At 40.3% G+C, this 26,678-nt stretch overlaps 1 protein-coding gene and 1 long non-coding RNA gene across 7 annotated transcripts in view; one reads left to right on the top strand and one right to left on the bottom strand.

Moving 5' to 3' along the window:
- Positions 1-26,678, bottom strand: part of HYDIN (HYDIN axonemal central pair apparatus protein) — a 419,919-nt gene that overhangs the window by 193,562 nt on the left and 199,679 nt on the right. The window contains 5 exon segments of the mRNA XM_055554109.1: positions 988-1,123; positions 3,441-3,541; positions 5,971-6,206; positions 13,284-13,351; positions 25,470-25,693. Coding sequence (XP_055410084.1) covers positions 988-1,123; positions 3,441-3,541; positions 5,971-6,206; positions 13,284-13,351; positions 25,470-25,693 — 765 coding nt within the window.
- LOC129632471 (uncharacterized) lies at positions 981-7,532 on the top strand. Of its 6 annotated transcripts, XR_008704536.1 has the most exons (6): positions 981-1,206; positions 3,330-3,555; positions 4,719-4,796; positions 5,329-5,549; positions 6,048-6,225; positions 6,941-7,532. It is a non-coding gene; the product is annotated as an uncharacterized LOC129632471 (long non-coding RNA). The 6 variants fall into 6 exon arrangements; XR_008704535.1 differs by lacking the exon at positions 4,719-4,796 and having other exon boundaries at positions 3,330-3,427; XR_008704534.1 differs by lacking the exon at positions 4,719-4,796.

Raw genomic sequence — 26,678 nt, 5'->3', positions numbered from 1 at the left:
TAGGTTGACCTGGTTACTCTAAACATGATTCTCTATTTTTCAAGTTTCCATCAAAAAAAACATCCTATCAAGAGTTGAAGACAATACTCCAGCACTGCTTTGACAGGTGGCTCTCTCCTTCCTTTAGCTGTGGAATACTGTGTTTCTCTGATGCAGCCTAAACCTGCCTTGGTTCTGTGGCCCCAACACCAGTCTTTTGGAAGTCCAGTGCACTATTCATTGCACCATGGAGTCACCTCACTGGTTTTTTATTTTGCACTTGTAGCCAAATAAAACCATTTGATTTTCTGCGTGAATTTTTATTAGAGTAGTACTTATAGAATTGAGTTTTAAACCCAAACACTTCCTTGGTAAACCGTATCTCATTAGTCCCTTTCCATTTACTCGAGTCTATACAGATATTTTTGAATTGTTTTTCCAAGTGTTTAAGTGCTTAGTCTCCCACCTAGATAGGTATAGTGCTTAGTCTCCCACCTAGATAGGTATAATGGCATGTGGATAGATCCATTTCATAAAACATTATGGAACAGTTCCTCCTTTCTCCTTCATATATTATCTCTAGCTTTCTGGTACAAAAAGTTCATTTATAAATACTGTATTAGCATATCTTAGTGATTCTGTTCAAGTCACAGCCATAGAGATAAATGAAAACTCCCAGCTCTGCCTTATTTCCCATGCATGGTGAATTCACAGGCAATTATTTGCAGGTGCAACTTCTGCATGTTGGCCTAATTGACCCTTTCCCCTCTTTATCAAAGGCAATGTCCCTCGGAAATTAACAACTGTTTCCACCTGCAGCTGCTCACTTATACAGGGGGCAATCCAGCTGTGGCTTTATAACCCCACCCCCAGGTTATCCCACAGTTAAAAATCAGAATTACGTAGATCATGTGGTCAGGAAAATGGCTCTTTCAAAGGACTTCTCTTTCTCACCGAAGGAATTCAACTGAATGAAAAGCAACACTGAAAACGGATAGAGTAACTCGCCTGAGGCAGGACCCGGTAGCATCCTGGGAGGTTGTCATCATTGACAAGCTGGATCGTTTTCTTATATGGATACTTGAGGAAGCAACGCCCGAAGTCCACCTCTGTATTAACCACGTGGAGGTTAGGTACAATACACCTGCTCGAGGGAAGGAGCCCATTAAGGAATTGAAAAGGATGAAGGGAGAGCTTGTCTACATATGGAGGACACAGAGTCCCAAGGTAAACACATCTGTCACTGTCACACAGTAGTGTTCCTCTAATAACTACATTAATCATTTTCACATCTTCTCTCCTGTCATCTCTAAGCCCCTAGTAACCACTTTTTAATCAAAAAAGGGCTAGAAGCAGGACGCCTTAAACGCTCTCTTTTGTGGGTAATGACTAACATTTCCATTGTTTTTCATATTTGGCCTTTTCTCTGGCAAGGAGCCCCCAAAGCACAAGTTCCTTAGGCTAGTGGATCTGTTTCCATGATAAACAGGGTCCTGACTCGCTGTGACACGTTGGACCAGTCAGAGTCCCCTGAGGACCAGCAACAGCTCGCACCATCTGAATAATGGTAATAATTCTAATTTCCATGCAGAACAGCTGCCTCAGATCAGTGGGCTCAGGCAGCTGCTCGACCCAGAACGGGCACTGTGAGAGCGGTGCTCAGTGTGAAGGGGGTGTTGTGGGGAGAGGAGGAGGGATGGAAGGCCTGTGTGTGCAGACTGGCCTATTATTAGGTGACCTGGGTTTTATTTTGCGTCTGTTAAGTCCCAGGTCTGCCCTGCCCTGCTGCACTTGCACGGTAGTGCCATGGTAAGGGGTGCTGGCGTGTGAATCAGGCAGGGCCAGGTGCAGATGCTGACCTCACCAAGCACAGCCTGGAGCCAGCTACTCTCCCTCCCAGAGTCCCATTTTTGCTCATAGGTAGAAAGAAGATAATTCGAGGGATTGACATTAGCATCAACTCTTCCTGGGGCAACACAGAAGATGGTGTGAATGAAGGGATGGCGCGGGACCCCCTGATGGCTCAGCATGAGAGGATGAGCCTGGGGTCCCTGCCTGGCCAGTCACACTGCTGGCTCTCTGGGAGAATCACTTTAGGGAGCACGTTCTAAAAGCAGCTCCTCTGTTGAGAGTCTCTGAGCAGTCCCTACAGACTGCTCCAAAAGTAGTGATACGAGAGTCTTGACCGCAAGTTCGGGTTTTAGCGCAAGATGAGGGTTCACTTTTAGTTAGAATGGGAGTTGTCAGTTGACCCAGTGATTTTGGTAAAGCTTATCCTTTACTACCTGAAACACTGGGGCTGACAGGACTCTTAGCATTTGACTTGGTCACAGAGTATACATGCTAGAAAACTCATCGCCTCCTAGAACCCATCCCCCACCTTTTTAAAATTCAGGATTTTCTACTTAGAGCTGCAGGGAACAGGCATTGGAAAGTATCAGAATAAAAGAAAAATAGAAAAGAAATGCAAGCCTAGACAAAAGGTCAAACTTTGGGATAGAGAAGACCAAACAAAAGAGTTTTTCCACTGTTGTTGAACAAATGATTAGTGAAGTCTCTGGAGGGAATATGAAGCAGATTGTGGCAAGAACTTGACCTTCAAGTTATTTTAGGGCTGTCCCCTGACTTCACTCAAGCCCAAGACAGAGGAAATGGTGCTGGTTATGATGACCCCACCAACCAGCATACCTGTACCTTCTTTAAGGTACATCTTCCTAAGGTTCATGAACGTCCTACACTCTAGGTACTGGAATACTGCCTGTTTCCTTCAGATGGTATTTTCATACACACTGTCAGGTCCCAGATCTGGACACTTGCTTACTTTGGCAAGAGCACGGCCTATGATTTTATTTAGGACCATGGTCAGCATCAGTACATGACACACTACGCTGAGAAAGGCTGTACATTTAGTGAAGGAGACACAGTCAACAAATGTCAGAGCCAGGATCTTAACCTGACTCCAGGACCCACTGTTGCCTCTATTAAAAAAGAGAGACAAGCTGTGATGGTTCTGAGGAGTTTATGATGTTAGTGAGGGCCTTGTTTTGGGGGGCCACTTGCAGCCTGCCTTTAAGTCCTACTGACAATGTCCTGGAGCAGGGCTATGAGCACCACTCTTTCTGCTGCAGAACTCTGGAGTACTATCTTTAAAGATAAAAATAAAAACCAGCAACTGCTCATCTCTTCCTGATAAAACCTTGTCAAGTATACACATGGAAAATCAGGCCCATTAAAGAACACTATTATACTTAACACCTAACATACGCATCCCCCCTCATATCTCCACCAAAGGTGCGTTTTCTCATATAAAACTTTGTCACTCCAATATCAGATTCTTCTTCCTTTCCCAGGAAAGGCAGTAAACTGGTTGGTTGCTCCTGTGCCGCCTTCCTTCTCGAGAGCCAGCCCATTACTGGTGGCTTAGGGGAGACTGGGAAAGAGAAAGCAGGTGAGTGTGATACCTTGCTGTAATTAGGAGCGCCAGCACTTCCTCCCCGATGCCCTCCACATCTACCACCAAGGCCAGCTCATATTTCTGCACAGTGTTGGAGCATAAGGTCACCTGGAAAGAAAAAGGTAAAAAGCTGCTCTTCTAAAAGGCCAGCTCTCCCCCTGCACAGGGGAGAAGCGGACCAGGAGAGGACCACACGGATGAGTGTGGTTTCTAAGTACTTTATTAGAGGATGTATGGCATTTAACATTTTTAGTTAAACAGGTTCCGTTTCAGGGTCAGGGCATGCTGAGTTGTTTCAAAGGCCAGGTTAGATTCTAACAAATGGCTTTTGGTATAATAGGTCTGCTGAATTCTGAGGGGGTAGTATCAAAGGAGCCACAGATCTGGCATGAGGGAAAACCAGGCCCTAAAGGACATCAACATCAAACAAACTTTAATTACTGCAATTTAAAGTGTTCCCTATGCCTCTGGGCTATATAAATTCTGAAAATTCAGTACAACAATAAAACACTACAGCTAGATTTCACTTACGGCAAAATAAATGAATATAACCAAGTCAGTGATAAAAATGGTGTGAGAAATAAACTAGTCTTTTTTTTTTAACCAAAATCTTGTCGTTCCTCCCCACCTCCCGTATTCATATTAGAGCAGAAAATAGGAAACTCTGAAGAAAGGTTAATCCAAGGACAGTATCTGACCAATATATTTTACCCTATGTTTGTATTTATTGTTGTGAAACTTGACATTTAGGGTTTTGAAGCCTTGTCACAATTTTTAATTGCTTTAAATGATTTGTATTGAAAGAGATACTTGTAAGTGTAGAAAACAGCTTCTGGCATAGGTTATGGCTCTTCTATCTATAAATTATGCATCAGGTACTAATTAAAATTTTTTTGGTTGGAAAGGGAATTGTTGGATGCAAATTTGAATCCAGACAGACGTGGTTAAAGTGCAGATCAGGAGGGAAAACTGAGGCTTGGAGAAAGCTTTCTGAAATACAAAGGAAAAATAAAGCAAAGAGGGAGTCGCTGATTTGGAAGGAAAACTTGGCAGCTTTGGAGAGAAGCAGCCACTACAGCGTCCAGATTCCTGGACTGGCTCTAACCCTGACTTATGTCTCTGAGCTCTGGTTAGAGGAAGTGGTTCTGGCAGAAACCTGCTGGATAGATGCTGTCTTCTAGAATCTTCCTGAACTACATGGGAGAAGATCCACAAAACGGGGGGGAATGGTAGGTAATATGTAAGCTAAGCACTACTCTGTAAAAAATCAATTCGTTCATTGCAGCTGCACCTCTCCTTGGGCAAGTCACAATTAGCAACTGCTCTGATCTGAATGCTGATGTCCCCACCTCCCACCCCAAAGGTACATGCAGAAATCCTAACTCTCAAAGTGCTGATTATTAGGAGGTTATGAGGTCATGAGGGTGGAGCCCTCTTGAGCAGGATGAGTGCCCCTCTAAGAGGCCCAGAGAGCTCCCTCATCCCTTCACCAGGTGAGGGTACAAGGAGACATCAGCAGTCTGAAATCTGAAAAATAGCCTTCACCAGAACCCTACCATGCTGGTACTCTGACCTCGGGCTTCCAGCCTCCAGACTGTAAGAATAAATTTCTGATGTTTATAAGCCACCCTGGCTCTGGTATTTTGTAACAGGAGCCCAAATGGGAAGTTACAACAATATGTGATATCAAACCTCACTGTAGCCCTGAAGAAACCCTTAGAAAAGCTGAAACCTCCTAGAATAGATTTAGGATGAATAAATTCATGGTGAGGTATTATGAAGCATTTAAAGCAAATTTGGGGGGTAAAACTCACAGCTGAATTAAATATTGAAAGATAATGACTAAAGAGAAAATTATCACCTTAGCTGTAAAGTCATTTTTTTTTCTTTTCCAGAAGAGATAAAATCACTTAAAATTAGCAGCCTTCAGTGTTGCTAGACCTAACTGCTTCCAGAAGCAAAAGTAAATGATGGGAGACAGTTAAAACCTTTCTCAGTTAGCTTTGGAACAATTCTGCTGTTGGCACTATGAGGCCAGAAGCCAAGCGTCACACTGTGGACCTTAAAGCACTGCTGGGAACATCACGTCCACATTCACCAGGACGCTCAAATTCAGGTTAAAAACTTGAATAAACTGGATATCATCTGGGGCAGAAACCTGGATACTTACTATGATTTGAGTCTAATGGAGGACCTGATTGTTAATGAGCTCTTAGCATTGATGAGTGAACTATTAGGCACTGAGCAGTGATTTTAGCAGAAATTGCTAGAATCCACTGTTCTGATACAGGCAATGCATTCAGAATGATGGAAACCTACTGAAGCAGTGTCAGTTCTTTGGCCCAATCTATTTGTATCTGGTTTCTTTTGCCACAGTAGTTTACTTCCTTGTAGAAATAGACCCACTTTTCCATGTGAATTAGAGGCACTCCCTCTCATTGACACTGGGCATATAAAGCAAATGCTAGATGTGGTCTCAGTAACTATTTGACAGTTCAGCTGTATGGCTACATGTGCTGGAAGGCTGAGCACTTTACCCTGATAGCAGCAAATCCCTGGGAGCGAATGGTGCCGCAGCTGGGGGTTATGGTGAATTCTTTTGGTCTTATTACAGGTAATTCATCCTTGTTCCAAAATGGTTTTTGGTTGTCTGAATACTGCTCACAACTTGAAATGCTTTGCTGGCCAACGCCATCCCCAGGGACACGCAGTTTGAAGGTCATGGGGACCAAGGAGGTATTATTGAGGGAACATATCAAGGTATGAGGAAACCCTGGAAAACAAAATATAAGGTGAGAAATAAATGCCCTATGATAGCTTCCCTTTAACTTCAACCTCCCCTCTCAGGGCCAAAGCTCTTAAATGAATTGGACAGGCAGTTCATCACTGCTATTTATTTCCAACTCTCCCCGGTATTGTTTTCAGTTGCACAACCAATAAATACATTTCACTCATTCATTCAATGAGTACTTATTATGCACTTACTATGTAACAACAATAGACATGAAACAAACCACTCTGTCATCATCCAGACCCCTCTCCAGAGGCAGTCTCTATAATCAGTTTGTTGAGTAATCTTCTAGAAGCACATTTTGCATTTGATTTTTACATAGAAATACAATTTCCCCCAAGGAATAGCAGTATATTTGCTCTTTTTATTTGCTGGTGTGTGAAAGGAGAAGCCCATGCAGTTTTGCTTGCTGTGTGACCCAGAGCCTGCCAACACATTATATAATTCATCCTAGACTTGTCTGAGGCTCTTGCTCTTACAGTGGATGACACAAAATCGAATAATAGTCTCTCCTGAGAGAGACTTTACGGTCTGCTTTTGAGCTGGCCAAAGGCTAGCTGGCCAAAGCTTTCACCTCCCTGAGACAAAACTGCTTTTCGGTGTTATTTCTAGCCCTCCTAGATTCAGTTCAGGGCGACTCGTGCTCTTTTCCTAAGAGCTGTGGCTCCTCCTTGCCTGGCAAGCAATAAACCAAACTCTGATTTTGGATTCCCTAGGTGGTCATTGTATCTGCTACCATTTTCAGAACAAGAATGCTCTAAAACCACAAGAGAATAAACATGCATATTTCTACTGGATGTAAACACTTCTCTTTCTATGTTGAAACCTACTGTGATGAAATACAACTCGTCCCCTGGAGTAACTGCTGCAGTACCGCTGGGGATATTTTGAACTGATCTACTTCTCCCTCTCTGAGCCTTTGTCTACACATTAGGACTGTTGGAGGAAACACATCCACGTCTCCCTTATAATTTCACACCTCCTTGGAAGAGACATTTTATGGAAGAATTGTGTGATTAAGGGCACTTGAAAGATTATTCTTGGAAATTCCAGAGATATTGCTAGAAAGTCATTTTCACAATCATAAAATTGCTTCATCTGACTTCTCTTAACTTTTTCAAAATGACTCTTAAAACTACAGATTCTTTCTTATTTTACTTTACCATTTACAGGATAAACACTCTTCAAATGTATGGTGTAATTTGGAAGTGGATCCTATAAAGGTTCACATGTGTCTTTCCAAACCACTGCCCAGACTACGTTACTGAATCTGTACGTTTTTCTGAGAATAAAGTCAATTAAAACCTTCTAGCTAGAACAATTCCTTATACAACTACTTGTAATAGCCTGTATTGCTTGTGTAGAAGCTCCCCCCCCCAAAAGGATATTGCTTTATTAAATATCAAACATTCATTAATACAAATGTTATTCCTAGGTTTCTGGCTGCATCAAATCCGAATTACTATTCTATTGTCCATCTGAATGCAAGTACTTTACATCTAATACATTTAAAAAAAATCAACATCTATGTGCCTTTTCTTCAAATAATTAACAACATGCTTGGCCAGAATGCCTCAAAGACTCAAACAGACACCTTCATATCTCTCCCAGTACTTAAATAATTACTTAAAAGATTGCAGTCTCAGGAGGTTTGATTCTCATTCAAGATGTGCATTTTCATCTGACCTAGAAAGCCCCGAAGAAGAAACTTAAGGAAACTAGGGGCAAAAGATCACAAGGCTGCGAAGGAAAATGTTCAATTCTGACAGCTGGAGATCTTAAGTGGAAATTTGCTAAAATAAACTTTCAGAAATCAGTGACCTTCAGCAATAGATTGCTATTCTCAGATCCTCAGAAACAGCAGACTCTACATGAAGTTGAAAGATTCTGCTTGTGAGTGACAGAACAAGATTTTGCAACACACCTGGTATTACTGAGTTTCACACTTTACCTTGTATACTTTCGTTCTTATCATTCTGCCATATTTTTCTCTATTGCTACCTTAAGGTCATATTAATCCTTAATCCTTCTGATATCTACTGTTGTGTTTCCCTTTACTGCTAATGATCCCTTCCTCAAATCTAGGCTTTGCTTATGCCTACTATAATCTCTTCTGCCAATTTTTCCAAGAACTTCCTATGATCACAACAAATAAGCTTTGCCCATAACTCTCTACTTTATACCTTCCTAAAGTTAACTTAAATACTTCTCCTTGAGTAAAATACTGTTAGTTCATACGAGGCCGTGTGTATTTTGTGATGCTTATATTTATTTATCCCAACAACTCTGCCCTCAAACCCTAACTTCTCTAAATTATCTAATGGTCAAATCCACTGAGAACCCAGAGCCTTCCAAATTTCTTATTCTCATTCAGCAAGTTCTTGTACCACCTGAAAAATAATGACTTTGCAGATACGTATCCTGCCCCATTTGATCTATCACCTGGCATACCACTGATGATTTGGTCCATTTCATTCCTTGATCAATCTGAGGAGTTATCAATGCCCCAGTGTTACTTCAGGGACAATCACTACCCAAATTCTATACTTTAACTCTCTTGATACTGTAGTGTTAGTCAAACTAATTAATTATTAGATATGTCATCCAGCATCCAATCCTACCATCACAATCTCCAGCAGTTTAGTTCAGCCGCTCAGTCATGTTCGACTCTTTATGACCCCATGGACTGCAGCATGCCAGGCCTCCCTGTCCATCACCAACTCCCAGTTTACCCAAACTCAGCTCCATTGAGTTGGTGATGCCATCCAACCATCTCATCCTCTGTTGTTGCCTTCTCCCGCCTTCAATCTTTCCCAGCACCAGGGTCTTTTGAATGAGTCAGCTCTTTGCATCAGGTGAACAAAGTATTGGAGTTTCAGCTTCAACATCAGTCTTTCCAAAGAACACTCAGGACTGATCTTCTTTAGGCTGGACTAGTTGGATCTCCTTGCAGTCCAAGGGGCTCTCAAGAGTCTTCTCCAACACCACAGTTCAAAAGCATCAATTCTTCAGTGCTCAGCTTTCTTTATAGTCCAACTCTCACATCCATATATGACCGCTGGAAAAACCATAGCCTTGACTAGACGGACATTACAGCAAAGTAATATCTCTGCTTTTTAATATGCTATCTAATTTGGTCATAGCTTTTCTTCCAAGGAGCACGTGTCTTTTAATTTCATGGTTCAAGTCACCATCTGCAGTGATTTTGGAGCCCCCAAAAATAAAGTTCTCCCACTGTTTCCACTGTTTCCCCATCTATTTGCCATGAAGTGATGGGACCAGATGCCATGATCTTAGTTTTCTGAATGTTGAGCTTTAAGCAATGTTTTCACTCTCCTCTTTCACTTTCATCAAGAGGCTCTTTAGTTCATTTTCACTTTCTGCCATAAGGGTGGTGTCATCTGCATATCTGAGGTTATTGATATTTTTCCTAGCAATCTTGATTCCAGCTTGTGCTTCATCCAGCCTGGCATTTCGCATGATGTACTCTGCATATAATTTAAATAAGCAGGGTGACAATATACAGCCTTGACAATATACAGCCTACTTCTTTTCCTATTTGGAACCAGTCTGTTGTTCCATGTCCAGTTCTAACTGTTGCTTCCTGACTTGCACACAGATTTCTCAAGAGGCAGGTCGGGTGGTCTGGTATTCCCATCTCTTTCAGAATTTTCCACAGTTTATTGTGATCCACACAGTCAAAGGCTTTGGCATAGTCAATAAAGCAGAAATAGATGTTCTTTTGGAACTCTCTTGCTTTTTCGATGATCCAGCAGATATTGGCAATTTGATCAACTGGTTCCTCTGCCTTTTCTAAAACCAGCTTGAACATCTGGAAGTTGACAGTTCACGTATTGCTGAAGCCTGGCTTGGAGAATTTTGAGCATTACTTTACTAGTGTGTGAGATGAGTGCAACTGCGCAGTAGTTTGAGCATTCTTTGGCATTGCTTTTCTTTGGGATTGGAAAGAAGACTGACCTTTTCCAGTCTTGTGGCCACTGCAGAGTTTTCCAAATTTGCTGGCCTATTGAGTGCAGTGCTTTCACAACATCATCTTTTAGGATTTGAAATCACTCAACTGGAATTCCATCCCCTTCACTAGCTTTGTTCATAGTGATGCTTTCTAAGCCCCACTGGACTTCACATTCCAGGATGTCTGGCTCTAGGTGAGTGATCACACCATCGTGATTATCTTGGTCATGAAGATCTTTTTTGTACAGTTCTTCTGTGTATTCTTGCCATCTCTTCTTAATATCTTCTGCTTCTGTTAGTTCCATACCATTTCTGTCCTTTATTGAGCCCATCTTTGCATGAAATGTTCCTTGGTATCTCTAACTTTCTTGAAGAGATCTCTAGTCTTTCCCATTCTATTGTTTTCCTCTATTTCTTTTCACTGATCACTGAGGAAGGCTTTCTTATCTCTGCTTGCTATAGCCATACTTTAAATATTTTAGATACCAACCAATAGTACTATTACCTCTTACCTACTTTATGGTAATTACAATATCCTAATATCATCAATACCAGCAGACTCTGTGATGCCAAATCTAGATCTTTATCTGTAATCAAGTAAATGCCAAGTCTCCACCACTAGTCTGTAACTGATACCTCTTCAAGAATGGGCCTTAGTGCCCATAAGGGGATGATATTATCAACTTCAGCTACCCTAACGTACTACCCAGCCCTACTACAGTCCCTGCAGACCTTGCTTAACTCCACACAATATATATGTCATCCTGAAATAATTTAAGAAGTCCTCCAGTGTCTGGTTGGCTTCTGTAACAGTTCTTTTCTCTCTTGCATCTGGAACTATCAATGTACACCTCTATTAGTCTTTCATCCCTGAGCCAGTAACATGCTTTATTTTATCTCTCTCATCAAAGCCCTACCTGCATAGGTGGGGTCATAATTAGAGAGCTTCAAATAAATAATTCTCCAATGAACCATGTTTCTTTGTGGTAGGAGGCCAATCTACCTGGAGAAATACATGATACCTGGTATTGGAGTCATGAAGACTCTAGTTCCAATTCTGGAATTTGAAAATATTATCACAAGATAATTTTGAAAGATTGCTACAAAACTGTCCCTAACTTTGGTCAGTGCAGAATCCAGAAGCACAGAAAAGTAGCTTAAATTCACTGACCCAAGTGTTATGAAAATCAAACAGCCTTAGATTTCCTGTTGGCAAGGAAAAAGGGTATGCTATTGTTAACCTTTCTTGTCATAACAGACAGAAGATTAAGGAATCCGTCTCCAAACTCAAAGAAAAGGCTTCTTGGGTTTTGAAGGTAAGTAAATTCTCAGATCTCAGACTTGGGTAGTCTTGGGCCATGGCTCTGTAGCATCTTCTAGCCTCTCAAATCACAAGAGTCTAGCTTCTGTATCGCCTCTTATTGTGCATCTGTCACAGTTACCCTTCACGGTTACCCTTCAAGTTGTAGGTCACTTTTATTTTCCTTCAAAGGAGTCTATCATTCTAATATGCCCTACACATTTGTAAACATCTCTCTAGCCATTTTCACATTCTACATGAAGAGACATTCAACTTCATTTATATAAACCTTCTTATGGTATTTGCCTTAGCCAATATAACATAGGTCAGGGTGCAGGCATTGTGTAAATACATGTGCTCTGAATTTTCAAAAACTTTTACAACACCCACATGTTAAAGCAATTTATAAAGGCATTACGATTTTTCTTAAGAACTATTTTTCCCCAAGTTAGATGGGCCAACTTGAAATGAAGCAAAAGAATTAAAAGTCAAAATGGAAAACAATAGAACAAAATGGAAATAATTAAGGAATAAAGATTCAGACTTTGGAGAAGGCAATGGCACCCCACTCCAGTACTCTTGCCTGGAAAATCCCATGGATGGAGGAGCTGGGAAGGCTGGAGTCCATGGGGTCACTGAGGGTCGGACACGAGTGAGCGACTTCCCTTTCACTTTTCACTATCATGCATTGGAGAAGGAAATGGCAACCCACTCTAGTGCTCTTGCCTGGAGAATCCCAGGGATGGGGGAGCCTGGTGGGCTGCCGTCTATGGGGTCGCACAGTCGAACACGACTGAAGCAATTTAGCAGTAGCAGCAGGGTTTCTCAATTTTAAAAAATTATCACCTCCCAAAAAGAACCATTGTGATAAACTAATTTTATATCATCAAATCAGTTAATTAAATATGATTTTAATTAGACTCAATTCTCTCTAACAAGAGAAATAAATACCAAGGAAAAAGATTCGGTTGGGTAGGGTGGACCTTCTCAACCCCCAGGAATCAATTTTTGCTTCTCTAGGTGCAAATGTCAACACCCAAGTTGACAAAATATGATTTAGATAGATCTCAATTGAAGTACTAATTCTGCTACTGCTGTGTGACCTTTAGGAGTTATTTAACTGTTCCAGTGCTCAGGTCTTCTATCTTTAAAATGGGAACCTTAAAGAGTGCCTCCCCCTAGGATTGCTAAAGTGTTTAAATGTCATATTTTATATTATTACTTAGCAGCAATTGGAATACAAGAAAGAACCAATTAATAAGTAAATTTGCTTCCACTGTTGTTATCATTTCTATTATTGGGGAAGTTCAGATGGGAGAAAACGACTCAGGGAAGCAAGTGAGTAAAAAGTCGATACAACAATAAAGAAGAGTCTTCAGTTTGAAGTGATAAAACACCTGACTTAAACCACCATTGAGTTCACTTTAAATTTGAGAGCATCTCTGTTGACAGGCTGTGTGGCCAAAGTGGCAAGTCAAAATCTGCATAAAAACAGAGTGTTCAGAATGTTCAGATAGTGGAGTGAAACATAAAGCATTCTGTTGTTCTGTTGCAGGAACTGGGGTGGACACCCATGGCCTGACAACTAGTGTCCAGCACATGGCTAAAATTTTCACCTAAAAACTAGGAAATGGCACCAAAGTGCTAGAGAGGAAGAACAATTCTAGAACCTCTTAGCTATTGCCCACACAAAATGGTAAGAGAAATTCTTTGTAAACCTTCTCCCTCCCACGTAGAGGGAAAAGGAATTTTTCTCAATATCTAATTTAAAATGGAAAAGTACTCACCAAAGGAAACATCACCAAAATGCAGAGCAGGAACATTAAAATGGAAGGTAGGTCCAATGACACAGCCTCTGGAAGTAAGAATACACATTGAGGGAATGGAAAGAGAATCCAGTGACTTCAAGGTAACAATCAAGAAGTGGTAACAATCAACAGTGAGCACTGAAAACCATGATTTGGCATTTAATCAATTACAGCATCATCTTGGACTCACAGAAACTGTGAGATGATGGTCAATCACAATGGTTCTTAAAATTCCTTTACAATTCTCAAACCTTTGGGTTTTAGCAAATGATGCTATGGTTAACTTACTACCATATTCCTACCAGTGATGAGGCAGAGAAGATACATCACTGAACTAATGGCACAAAATGTTAATGTGGATCAGATACACAACATGAAAAGTTATTAACTCAGACAAGAAAAAATTATAGGTCTAATCCAGGTATAGACATCAAAGACTATCAATGATACCAATATTCCTTGGCCCACACTTTTATAAACCTGTTTTAATCCAGTTCCTAGCACCAACTAGCTGTGATCTTGGTCAATCACTTTGCCTCTGCAGGTCTCGGTTATTTCCCTAACATATAAAAGAGAAGATGGGAATAGGTGGGCTTTAAGGACTCTTTAGCTGTTGATTTTCTGTTTCCCTCTCATGCAAGGCTCTTGCAGTGATGATCTTGGAGTGATGCTAGCTTAAAATAAATAACAGAGATTCCATAGCTTCTAGCTGACTTCAGGTGTGGTAGATAGTATAATGGTCCCCAAAGATGTCTATGTGCTAACAACCCCCAAAATCTATGAATATATTAGGTTACATGGCAAAGAATAATTAAGGTAGCAGAAGGACTTGAAGTTGCTAATTAACTGAACTTAAAATTTGGAAATTGGGCTTACCAGGTGCTGCTATTGGTAAAGAACCTGCCTACCAATGTAAGAGATATTACAGATGTAAGAGATGAAGGTTTAATCCCTAGGTTGGGAAGATCCCCCGGAGGAGGGCATGGCAATCCACTCCAGTATTCTTGCATGGAGAACCCCATGGACTGAGGCGCCTGGAGGGCTACAATCCATAGGGTTGCAGAGAGTTGGACACGACATAAGTGACTTAGCAGGCATGCACGCAAGATACGGACATTAGCCTGAATTATCTAGTTGGGTTCAATGTAATCACTGGGGTCTTTAAAATCAGAACATGGAGGCAGAAGACAAGGTAGGAGTGAGGCAATGTGAGAAGGACTCAGCCAGCTTTTACTAGGTTTGAAGATGGAGGAGGGAGACCATGAGCTGAAGACTGTGGGCGGCATCAAGAAGCCGAACAAGGTTAGGAAACGAATGCTCCCCAAGAGCTACCATAAACAAACACAGCCCTGGCCAATACTTTGATTTTAGCTCAGTAAGACCATACTTAGAATATGTGTGTATTGCTTTAAGCTGAGTTTGTGGTAATTTGTTACAGCAGCAATAGAAAACTAATATATCAGGTACTTGCTTATTCTTGCCTTTTTCCATGGTCCATGTCCCTAAAATCTCTAGACCAAAGGTAAGAACTGAAATATTTCCCCATTTGTGTGCCAGGCTTTCAAAAGTTATAGACACACAAATACCAGAAATCCCACCAAGCCTGAGTCTTCTAATCCACCCAGATCCAGATGCTGGTGATGTAGGTGTGTCATGCCACGCTGAATGCACTTGGTGCCCCAGTGACACTTCCGGCTGCTAGAAATCTGACTGTAATATGTTGAGAGGCTCCTGCAAGCCTGGGAGGAGAGATGACAACAAAGACTCAGTACAGGAAGTTTCAATTCTAAAAGCCTTTCCCAGGACCATCTATTCTATTTCATGCTAATAATCCAAAGTGGTTTCAGAAGGAGCAGCTGGTACTCAGGAGGAATTAGGATCCAGCTGAGAATGAAGTCAAATGAGCCTACAGATTAGATACTTGTAAAAAAAGTTTTGGGGAGGCCAAAGTAACAAATAGATCAAAAGTGTCTGCGGTGCACAAAAGCATAAAGATATAGGAAAGAAGATCACAAAATTGCACAATGCAGTCGTTTAATCAGTGAAGCAGAAAAAAACCAGAGTTAAATCGCATTTGTTCAAAGGCACATATAACTAACGGAATGGCAGCTGAACCAACTGGGCTTAGACACTGTCACATCCATTCAAACAGGGATTCTGAATACTAGGACAGTCTCTGCCAAGATGGTACCCAACACCAATGCAGTGGTCTGTTAAGATTAGAATTTTAAAGACTAATAAATAGAGTGATTGAATTATTATGATGTTATGTAAAACAGACTAAATGAAAAATATGCTACAGTTAAACTTCATAAAGTCACATATGTAAAAATAGGAGAGTACAAAATTGTTTATAGGTAATTTTAAAAAACCACTTCAATTGTACAGTGCTGTTTATCCAACCACTTTAAGTACTGTGTCATGCAGCAGAAGAAATAAACAGAAATAGAAAAAAATTCAGCAATAGTTTTGATAACTTTCAACGTATACTAGCTAAAATTATGTGGTATTGAGGAAAGATTACCTGACAGTAAAAGAACAAGAAATAAAATTTCAGAATCCACAATATAAACTTTATAGAGACTTCCTGGGCTATAAGGCCCAAGACAGTATCCCTGGCAAAGCCATAAGTAAAATGAGTATTACTGTGTGGAACTGAAAATAAATAATAAATTATACACATATTTCAACCTTTATCATTAGACATTTATTTGTGACACCAGATATTTTACCAAGTTTTCAAAATTACTGTTTGTGGTATGACATGCTAGAACAATTCTGGACAAATGCAATTTAGACAAGAATACTTCTCTTAGCAATTTGTAATTAGTTTTAGGATGAAATAAACATTCTTTCCACAGCCAGATTTTCCTTTCCTTTGCAAGAAACAAGGAATGAACATTCAAAAAAAAAAAAAAATAAGCATGGGAGCTGGTATGAATGGTAAGGTCCAGAGACTGAAGAGACCTAAACTTCACAGAATACCTGGAGTATTAACTAGTCCAATCTTACTTGTAGGAAGGTTCCTAGAAGATTTCTAAACTGTTATTCACAGTGGAAAACCCAAGTACATCCTGATCTATTCAGACATTGCTGCTGCTGCTAAGTCGCTTCAGTCGTGTCCGACTCTGTGCAACCCCATAGACGGCAGCCCACCAGGCTCCCCCGTTCCTGGGATTCTCCAGGCAAGAACACTGGAGTGGGTTGCCATTTCCTTCTCCAATGCATGAAAGTGAAAAGTGAAAGTGAAGTTGCTCAGTTGTGTCCGACTCTTTGCAACCCCATGGACTACAGCCCACCAGGCTCCTCTGTCCATGGGATTTTCCAGGCAAGAGGACTGGAGTGGGGTGCCAGTGCCTTCTCCTAGTGACATGCAACACTACATAGTGCATGCTTGGGATCTTTAGAAGAGAGGAGAGATTTATAAATTCACCCATGAAATGACAGAACTATTATTCAATATTATAGGCTCTTGGAAATTAAAAAAAAATAACAGCCTCATTCAAATATAATTCCTATGCTATAAATTCACCCATTTAACAGGTACCATGTTGCAGCAGGTACATCCTTCTTTCTTTTCTCATTCCTTTTTATGGTCTCAATAACATTCCATTGTGTGAATAGACCATCTTTTATTTATCCATTCATCAGCTGGGAGACACTTGGATTATTTTCACCTTTTGGCTACTAAGAATAATGCAGTGTTAAACATTCACGTGCAAGTTTTTGTGTGGATTTCAATTTTCATTTTTCTTGGGTAGGTATCTAGGAATGGATTGCTAGATTATAAGGTAATTCAAAGTTTACCTCTTTGAAAAATCTGTCAGACTGTTCCAAAGTGGCTGGAAATTTCACATTCCCACCATCAGTGTATGAGGCTTCTTATTTCTCTACATTCTCTACAACACTTGCTATTTTCTATTTTTAAGTTATAGCCATCCACACAGGTATGAAGTTGTATCTCAATGTGGTTTCTATTTGCATCTCCTTGATGATTAATGATGTTGAGAGTCTATTCATATGGTGTTAGTTATTTGCATATCTTTTTTAGAGAAAAGTCTGCTCAGATGGTTTGCCCATTTTTAACTGGGTTGTCTTTTGGTTAGTGAGTGTTCTGTATATACCTTAGGTAGACGCCCCTTTTCAGATACATGATTTTACAAATATTTTTTCCCATTTTGTAGTTTGCTTTTTTCATTTCTTAATAGTGTCCTTTGAAGCACAAAATTTAAAAATTCTGATAAAGTCTAATTTACTTACTTTTCCTTTGATTGCTTATACTTAGGTGTCATATTTAAGAAACCTTTGCCTAATCTCAAAGTCATGTATATTTACAACTATGTTTTACTTTAAAAGTTTTATCGTTTTAGTTGTTACATTTAGGTCTTTGGTCTATGTGTGTGTTAGTCGCTTAGTCATGTCCGACTCTTTTGTGACTCCATAGACTGTACCTCACCAGGCTCCTCTGTCCATGGGATTATCTGAGTAAGAATACTGGGGTGGGTTGCCATTCCCTTCTCCAGGGCATCTTCTTGACACAGTTATCGAACCCAGGTCTCCTGCATTGCAGGTGGATTCTTTACCATCTGAGCCACCAGGGAAGTCCATATTAATTCTGTATACAGTGTGAGATGGAGGGGGGCTTCCATGGAGCTTTATTCTTTTCAATGTAGATATCCAGATGCTCTAGCATCATTTGTTGAAAATACTATCCTTTTTCCCATTGAATTTTCTTGATATTCTTGATAAAAATAAACTGACCATAACCATATGAATTTATTTTTGGAATCTCAATTCTGTGCCATTGATCTACATGTCTATCTTAATACTAGTATAACACATTCCTGATTACGGCATCAAAACTGTAGTATGTTTTGAAATGGGATATAGAAGTTCTCCAAATTTAGGGTTTTTTAAAAAAATTATTTTGGCTATTCTGGATTTCTTGCCTTTCCATATAAACTTTAATATCAGCTCATCAATTACTGCAAAAAGGACAGCTGGAATTTTGATAGAATCATGTTGAATCTATACATCACTTTGTGAAATTTTGCCATCATAGGTTAATATTAAGTCTTCTAATCTATGTCACTTATTTAGGTCTTCTTTTAAATTCATTTTTGATGAGGTTTTGTAGTTTTCAATGTGCAAGTCTAACACTTTTTTTTGTTACATTTATTCCCAACTAAACCTATATGCAGGTCAGGAAGCAACAGTTAGAACTGGACATGGAACAACAGACTGGTTCCAAATAGGAAAAGGAGTACGTCAAGGCTGTATATTGTCACCCTGCTTATTTAACTTCTATGCAGAGTACATCATGAGAAACGCTGGGCTGGAGAAAGCACAAGCTGGAATCAAGATTGGAATCAAGAAATATCAATAACCTCAGATATGCAGATGACACCACCCTTATGGCAGAAAATGAAGAGGAACTAAAAAGCCTCTTGATGAAAGTGAAAGAAGAGAGTGAAAAAGTTGGCTTAAAGCTCAACATTCAGAAAACTAAGATCATGCTATCCGGTCCCATCACTTCATGGGAAATAGATGGGGAAACAGTGGAAACAGTGTCAGACTTTATTTATTTGGGCTCCAAAATCACTGCAGATGGTGACTGCAGTCATGAAATTAAAAGACACTTACTCCTTGGAAGGAAAGTTATGACCAAGCTAGATAGCATATTCAAAAGCAGAGACATTCAGTTCAGTTCAGTTGCTCAGTTGTGTCCGACTCTTTGCTACCCCATGAATCACAGCATGCCAGGCCTCCCTGTCCATCACAAACTCCCAGAGTCCACTCAGACTCATGTCCATCGAGTCAGTGATACCATCCAGCCATCTCATCCTCGGTCGTCCCCTTCTCCTCCTGCTCCAATCCCTCCCAGCATCAGAGTCTTTTCCAATAAGTCAACTCTTCACATGAGGTGGCCAAAGTACTGGAGTTTCAGCTTCAGCATCATTCCCTCCAAAGAAATCCCAGGGCTGATCTCCTTCAGAATGGATTGGTTGGATCTCCTTGCAGTCCAAGGGACTCTCAAGAGTCTTCTCCAACACCACACTTCAAAAGCATCAATTCTTCGGCGCTCAGCTTTCTTCACAGTCCAACTCTCACATCCATACATGACCACAGGAAAAACCATAGCCTTGACTAGACGGACCTTTATTGGCAAAGTAATGTCTCTGCTTTTGAATATGCTATCTAGCTTGGTCATAACTTTCCTTCCAAGGAGTAAACGTCTTTTAATTTCATGGCTGCAGTCACCATCTGCAGTGATTTTGGAGCCCAAAAAAATAAAGTCTGACACTGTTTCCACTGTTTCCCCATCTATTTCCTGTGAAGTGATGGGACCAGATGCCATGATCTTCGTTTTCTGAATGTTGAGCTTTAAGCCAGCTTTTTCACTCTCCACTTTCATCAAGAGGCTTTTTAGTCCCTCTTCACTTTCTGCCATAAGGGTGGAGTCATCTGCATATCTGAGGTTATTGATATTTCTTGATTCCAATCTTGATTCCAGCTTGTGTTTCTTCCAGTCCAGCGTTTCTCATGATGTACTCTGCATATAAGTTAAATAAGCAGGGTGACAATATACAGCCTTGATGTACTCCTTTTCCTATTTGGAACCAGTCTGTTGTTCCATGTCCAATTCTAACTGTTGATTCCTGACCTGCATACAGATTTCTCAGGAGGCAGGTCAGGTGGTCCGGTATTCCCATCTCTTTCAGAATTTTCCACAGTTTATTGTGATCCACACAGTCAAAGGCTTTGGCATAGTCAATAAAGCAGAAATAGACATTTTTCTGGAACTCTCTTGCCTTTTCCATGATCCAGCGGATGTTGGCAATTTGGTCTCTGGTTCCTCTGCCTTTTCTAAAACCAGCTTGAACATCAGGAAGTTCATGGTTCACGTATTGCTGAAGCCTGGCTTGGAGAATTTTGAGCATTACTTTACTAGCGTGTGAGATGAGTGCAATTGTGCAGTAGTTTGAACATTCTTTGGCATTGCCTTTCTTTGGGATTGGAATGAAAACTGACCTTTTCCAGTCCTGTGGCCACTGCTGAGTTTTCCAAATTTGCTGGCATATTGAGTGCAGCACTTTCACAGCATCATCTTTCAGGATTTGAAATAGTTCAACTGGAATTCCATCACCTGCACTAGCTTTGTTCGTAGTGATGCTTTCTAAGGCCCACTTGACTTCACATTCCAGGATGTCTGGCTCTAGGTCAGTGATCACACCATCGTGATTACCTGGGTCATGAAGATATTTTTTGTACAGTTCTTCTGTGTATTCTTGCCATCTCTTCTTAATATCTTCTGCTTCTGTTAGGGCCATACCATTTCTGTCCTTTATCAAGCCCATCTTTGCATGAAATGTTCCCTTGGTATCTCTAATTTCCTTGAAGAGATCTCTAGTCTTTCCCATTCTGTTGTTTTCCTCTATTTCTTTGCATTGCTCGCTGAGGAAGGCTTTCTTATCTCTTCTTGCTATTCTTTGGAACTCTGCATTCAGATGCTTATATTTTTCCTTTTCTCCTTTGCTTTTCACTTCCCTTCTTTTCACAGCTATTTGTAAGGCCTCCCCAGACAGCCATTTTGCTTTTCTGCATTTCTTTTCCATGGGGATGGTCTTGATCCCTGTCTCCTGTACAATGGCACAAACCTCATTCCATAGTTCATCAGGCACTCTACAGATCTAGGCCCTTAAATCTATTTCTCACTTCCACTGTATAATCATAAGGGATTTGATTTAGGTCATACCTGAATGGTCTAGTGATTTTCCATACTTCCCACATCCAAGGTAAGAGAAACCCAAGTAAGATGGTAGGTGTTGCAAGAGGGCATCAGCGGGCAGACACACTGAAACCATACTCACAGAAAACTAGTCAATCTAATCACACTAGGACCACAGCCTTGTCTAACTCAATGAAACTAAGCCATGCCAGTGGGGCAACCCAACGGGTGGGTCATGGTGGAGAGGTCTGACAGAATGTGGTCCACTGGAGAAGGGAATGGCAAACCACTTCAGTATTCTTGCCTTGAGAACCCCATGAACAGTATGAAAAGGCAAAATGATAGGATACTGAAAAAGGAACTCCCCAGGTCAGTAGGTGCCCAATATGCTACTGGAGATCAGTGGAGAAATAACTCCAGAAAGAATGAAGGGATGGAACCAAAGCAAAAACAATACCCAGCTGTGGATGTGACTGGTGATAGAAGCAAGGTCCAATGCTGTAAAGAGCAATATTGCATAGGAACCTGGAATGTCAGGTCCATGAATCAAGGCAAATTGGAAGTGGTCAAACAAGAGATGACAAGAATGAATGTCGACATTCTAGGAATCAGCGAACTGAAATGGACTGGAATAGGTGAATTTAACTCAGATGACCATTATATCTACTACTGCGGGCAGGAATCCCTCAGAAGAAATGGAGTAGCCATCATGGTCAACAAGAGTCCGAAATGCAGTACTTGGATGCAATCTCAAAAACAACAGAATGATCTCTGTTCATTTCCAAGGCAAACCATTCAATATCACGGTAATCCAAGTCTATGCCCCAACCAGTAATGCTGATGAAGCTGAAGTTGAACGGTTCTATGAAGACCTACAAGACCTTTTAGAACTAACACCCAAAAAAGGTGTCCTTTTCATTATAGGGGACTGGAATGCAAAAGTAGGAAGTCAAGAAACACCTGGAGTAACAGGCAAATTTGGCCTTGGAATACGGAATGAAGCAGGGCAAAGACTAATAGAGTTTTGCCAAGAAAATGCACTGGTCATAGCAAACACCCTCTTCCAACAACACAAGAGAAGACTCTACACATGGACATCACCAGATGGTCAACACCAAAATCAGATTGATTATGTTCTTTGCAGCCAAAGATGGAGAAGCTCTATACAGTCAACAGAAACAAGACCAGGAGCTGACTGTGGCTCAGATCATGAACTCCTTATTACCAAATTCAGCAGAGACATTACTTTGCCAACAAAGGTTCATCTAGTCAAGGCTATGGTTTTTCCAGTGGTCATGAATGGATGTGAGAGTTGGACTGTGAAGAAAGCTGAGTGCCGAAGAATTGATGCTTTTGAACTGTGGTGTTGGAGAAGACTCTTGTGAGTCCCTTGGACTGCAAGGAGATCCAACCAGTCCATCCTAAAGGAGATAAGTCCTGGGTGTTCACTGGAAGGACTCATGCTGAGGCCGAAACTCCAATACTTCGGCCACCTCATGCAAAAAGTTGACTCATTTGAAAAGACCCTGATGCTGGGAGGGATTGGGGGCAGGAGGAGAAGGGGATGACAGAGGATGAGATGGCTGGATGGCATCACTGACTCACGAGTTTGGGTAAACTCTGGGAGTTGGTGATGGACAGGGAGGCCTGGCATGCTGTGATTCATGGGGTCACAAAGAGTCAGACACGACTGAGCAACTGAACTGAACTGAACTGAACTGATATTCTTTTAACTATTGTAAGAGGAATTTTCTTAATTTCATTTTTGAATTTTTATTGCTACTCTCCAGAAATACAATTGATTTTTGTATATGAGCCTATATTGTGTAATTTTTCTGAACTCAATTGCTAGCTCTATAGCTTTCTGGTGGAATCCTTAGAATATTCTACATATAAAATCACATCATCTGCAAAGAGAGATAGTTTTACTTCTTCCTTTTCAACATGAAATCTTTTATTTCTTTTTCTTGCCTAATTGCCTTGGATAGAACTTTCAATACAATGTTAAACAAAAACAACTTTCAGTTTTATTTTTCTCTATTGTTTTTCTTTTTTATTTCATTAATTTCCACTTTAATCTTTATTATTTCCTTCCTTGTGCTTGCTTTGGATTTAGTTAGCTCTTCTTTTTCAAGTTTCATAAGGTAGAAATTTAGGTTATTGATTTGAGATCTTTTTTCTTTTTAAATACAGGCACTCACAGCTATCAATTTCCCTCAAAGCACTACTTTTACCACAGCTCATAAGTTTTGGTACTCTGTTCTGCTTTCATTTATCTCAAAGTATTTTGTAATTTTTTTCTTTGACCTATTGGTAATTTAGGAGTGTTTTTTAACTTCCACATATTTGTAAATTCTCTACATTTTCTTCTACTTTTGATTTTTCATTTTATTCCTTTATAGTTGAAGAACACACTCTGCATGATTCAAATTATTAAAATTTATTGAGAGTTGCTTTATGGCTTCATTCATGGTCTATTCTGGAAAATGCTCCAAGTGTACCTGTTGGGTGGCGAGTTCTACAGGTGTCTGTTAGGTGTAGTTGGTTTATGGTATTATTCAGCTCTTCTATTAAGATATTCTGGTGAGCTGTTCTATCCATTATTGAAAGTAGGGTAGTGACATCTCCATTTATTACTGTTCAATTACCTATTTCTCTCTTCCATTATGTAAGCTTCTGCTTCATGTATTTTGGGGATCTGTTGTTAACTGTGTCCATATTTATTTCCTCATAGTTCTGTGGGCTGGAAGTCCAAGATCAATGTGTTGGCAGGGTTTGTTTCTTATGAGGAACTTTCTCTTTTGCTCACAAATGGGTACCTTCTCCCTGTGTCTTCCCACAGTCTTTTCCTATTTGTGTATCTGTCCTAATGTCCTCTTCTGACAAGGACATCATTCATATTAGATTAAGGCCCATTCATATGACCTCATTTTTCCTTAATTACTTCTTTAAAAGTCTTATGTCCAAGTGCATTGTAAAGTACTGGGTGTTAGGACTTCAACATATGAATTTTGAGAGAATGTAATGCACCCTATAACAGAGATAGTTAGGTCAAAGAATTGAGAAGAAATGGTAATCACCTTCGAGTCAATCTTAAGATTCTACATTTTCAGTAGATATCTTAAGATCAATAAGTTTTCCTAGGATCATTCAGGCCTCAGAAATGTGCTTGTCTCTTTTCTATGTCATCTCTAGAACCCAAGGGAGAGACCTCAGCTGTGGATGGAGTGAGGTCCTGCTAGGCTGCTGCTGCTGCTAAGTCGCTTCAGTCATGTCCAACTCTGTGCAGCCCCACAGTTGGCAGCCTACCAGGCTCCCCTGTCCCTGGGATTCTCCAGGCAAGAACACTGAAGTCAGTTGCCATTTCCTTCTCCAATGCATGAAAGTGAAAAGTGAAAGTGAAGTCACTCAGTTGAGTCCGACTCTTAGCGACCCCATGGACTGCAGCCTACCAGGCTCCTCTGTCCATGGGATTTTCCAGGCAAGAGTACTGGAGTGGGTTGCCATTGCCTTCTCACTGCTAGGCTACGGAACCAAAATAAGAGAGACTATCAACTAATTAACAACCTGTTGCTGTGGGAATCCAAATAGAATCTGCAATCTATTCTGAAGACATGAACTTATAAAGCACCAGGAAACAAAGTTATAGGTCTGCCAATGGGCTGGTCACAGAAAACTTCTTCTTAAAACCTGAAGACAAACAGAGCAGCCAGGGAAGGGATCAAAAGATGTCTAGCACAAAAGTTCCAAGTGTCTCACACTGACTGACAGACATTATAAGTAGATTTTATCATTTCTGACGGCATTAGACGTAAGACCATTTAAATAATTTCCTTAAAATAAAAACAAAAGATGGGGAAAAAAACAAAAGATGAAAGTTTAGAGAAACTATTAATAGGGTAACAGCCAAAGCTTAGTCATAGAAGATGATTTTATCCAGGTGTTAGTAACTTACTTTCCCTAAACATACTAAAACAGAGAGAGTAAGCAGAAACTAATTTAAGTCTTTATTTTATACGGTTATAATTTAAAGAAAAACTAGATCCCAAAAGAGCAGCTGCATCCATGTTACAAGAAGTTATACATGTCTACTAGAGAAACACTGGTAGAAATTTAAAACTCCCTTATATATTGACATATTCATATCAACAAAGACAGATATGGATATTCAAGACATGATCTAGTTCTGGTTTTTAAAATAATTTTATGAGAGGATTTTATTTTTACATTTTATGTTTGTGCCTGGATTTTAAAAAGTAATCAGTAGGGAGTCATATTGTTATTTTCAGATAGGTATCAATAGTGTTATTAACAAAAAATAAACATTCTGTCAACCTAGTAATTCTCCATTAATGGGTGAAGTGATCTAGTTTCAAAGTTTAAGAAAGCAGTAGGTAAAAACTTCAGTTTCCATATTACTTGTAGAAGCAACTTACCTAATGGTCAATTTCACAGGCTCAGGTGACCCATTCACATTGACTAGGAACTCTTCTTCAAAGTGCCCTAGGATGGCAGAACTGAAGGAGATCTGGACAGCCTGGACTCCGCTTGGTTTGATGATGCCTTCTTTGGGGCTGAAAACAAAGCAGGCCCCCAGAGGTGAAACTGGAGGGATCACATTGAAGAGGGCATCAATGCTGCCTTTGTTGGATAGCACTGCCTGTATCAAAAAGACAGGAATGAAAAAAGTAGGCAACGGGACTCCGATTTATTTTCATATAAGCACCAACACAGAGACAGCTGCAGGAAGACAGCTCCAAAGAAAAACTTCAGGGGAAAAATGAACAGTGTTCTGTTTAAAGACAGGAGTCCCAAGCCAGAAAATAATTTTGTGTTTTTATCTCCTCTTTAAAATGGAGTTAGTCATACGTATTATACTTATGCTATAAAGACTGATCATAATCACATCTACTGAAGAAGAACCTTAAAATACCTTTTATTCTATCCATGAAATTATCAAGGGAAGGTAGGTCTTTCTCTTATACACATGAGAAGGCTGGGATTAAGTGACATGCTGAAAAGTAAAAATCAAGTTAGAACAGAGGAGCAAGAACTATCTAAGCCTATCTTTATAATGTAGCTTGAATAATGTAGATAAGATATAATTGTGGATTTCAGATTGCAAAGATTCTCTTTGTTGCACCATTAGATTTCATTCTATTGTGATATTTTCATCTCAAACGCTAACGGAGGGATAACTGTTTGGGGATGCTTATGCAAGCTACTGTTTTACTACAGAGAAGTTTTATTCCTATATATTGGTTTCTGGAACCAATTTGCCCATATTTGATTGCACACTAGGTGTGTGTGTAAAAAGCTCATGCTTGGCATTTAGAGGCCTCTACGCTGGCTCTGTCCACTGCTCCTGCCGCCACTTGCCACAGTGCTGCCGTGAGCCTGTAGTATTGCCACACAGTTCTATGCCTGGACTTCTAGAACACAGTCTCCATTCCTTGCCAGCGTTCGCACCTGAGCAAGTGAACAGCCATTCTCTCTATGTAGAAAGTGCCCTCAACCTGCTACTCTCAAACACTGGAGGGAAAAAAAAGAGGAGATAATGAAGAAAGATTCAAAAAGGTATATGAGGCATGTCAGGAACTAAGCAAGCCAAGAGAGAATTTCCAAAAGAGGTTGAATGTGGACAG

This window comes from Bubalus kerabau, chromosome 17, assembly GCF_029407905.1.
Source record: "Bubalus kerabau isolate K-KA32 ecotype Philippines breed swamp buffalo chromosome 17, PCC_UOA_SB_1v2, whole genome shotgun sequence".
NCBI lineage: Eukaryota > Metazoa > Chordata > Mammalia > Artiodactyla > Bovidae > Bubalus > Bubalus kerabau.
The sequence above is the reverse complement of the archived record's forward strand: the minus strand, read 5'-3'. Positions and strand labels throughout refer to the sequence as shown.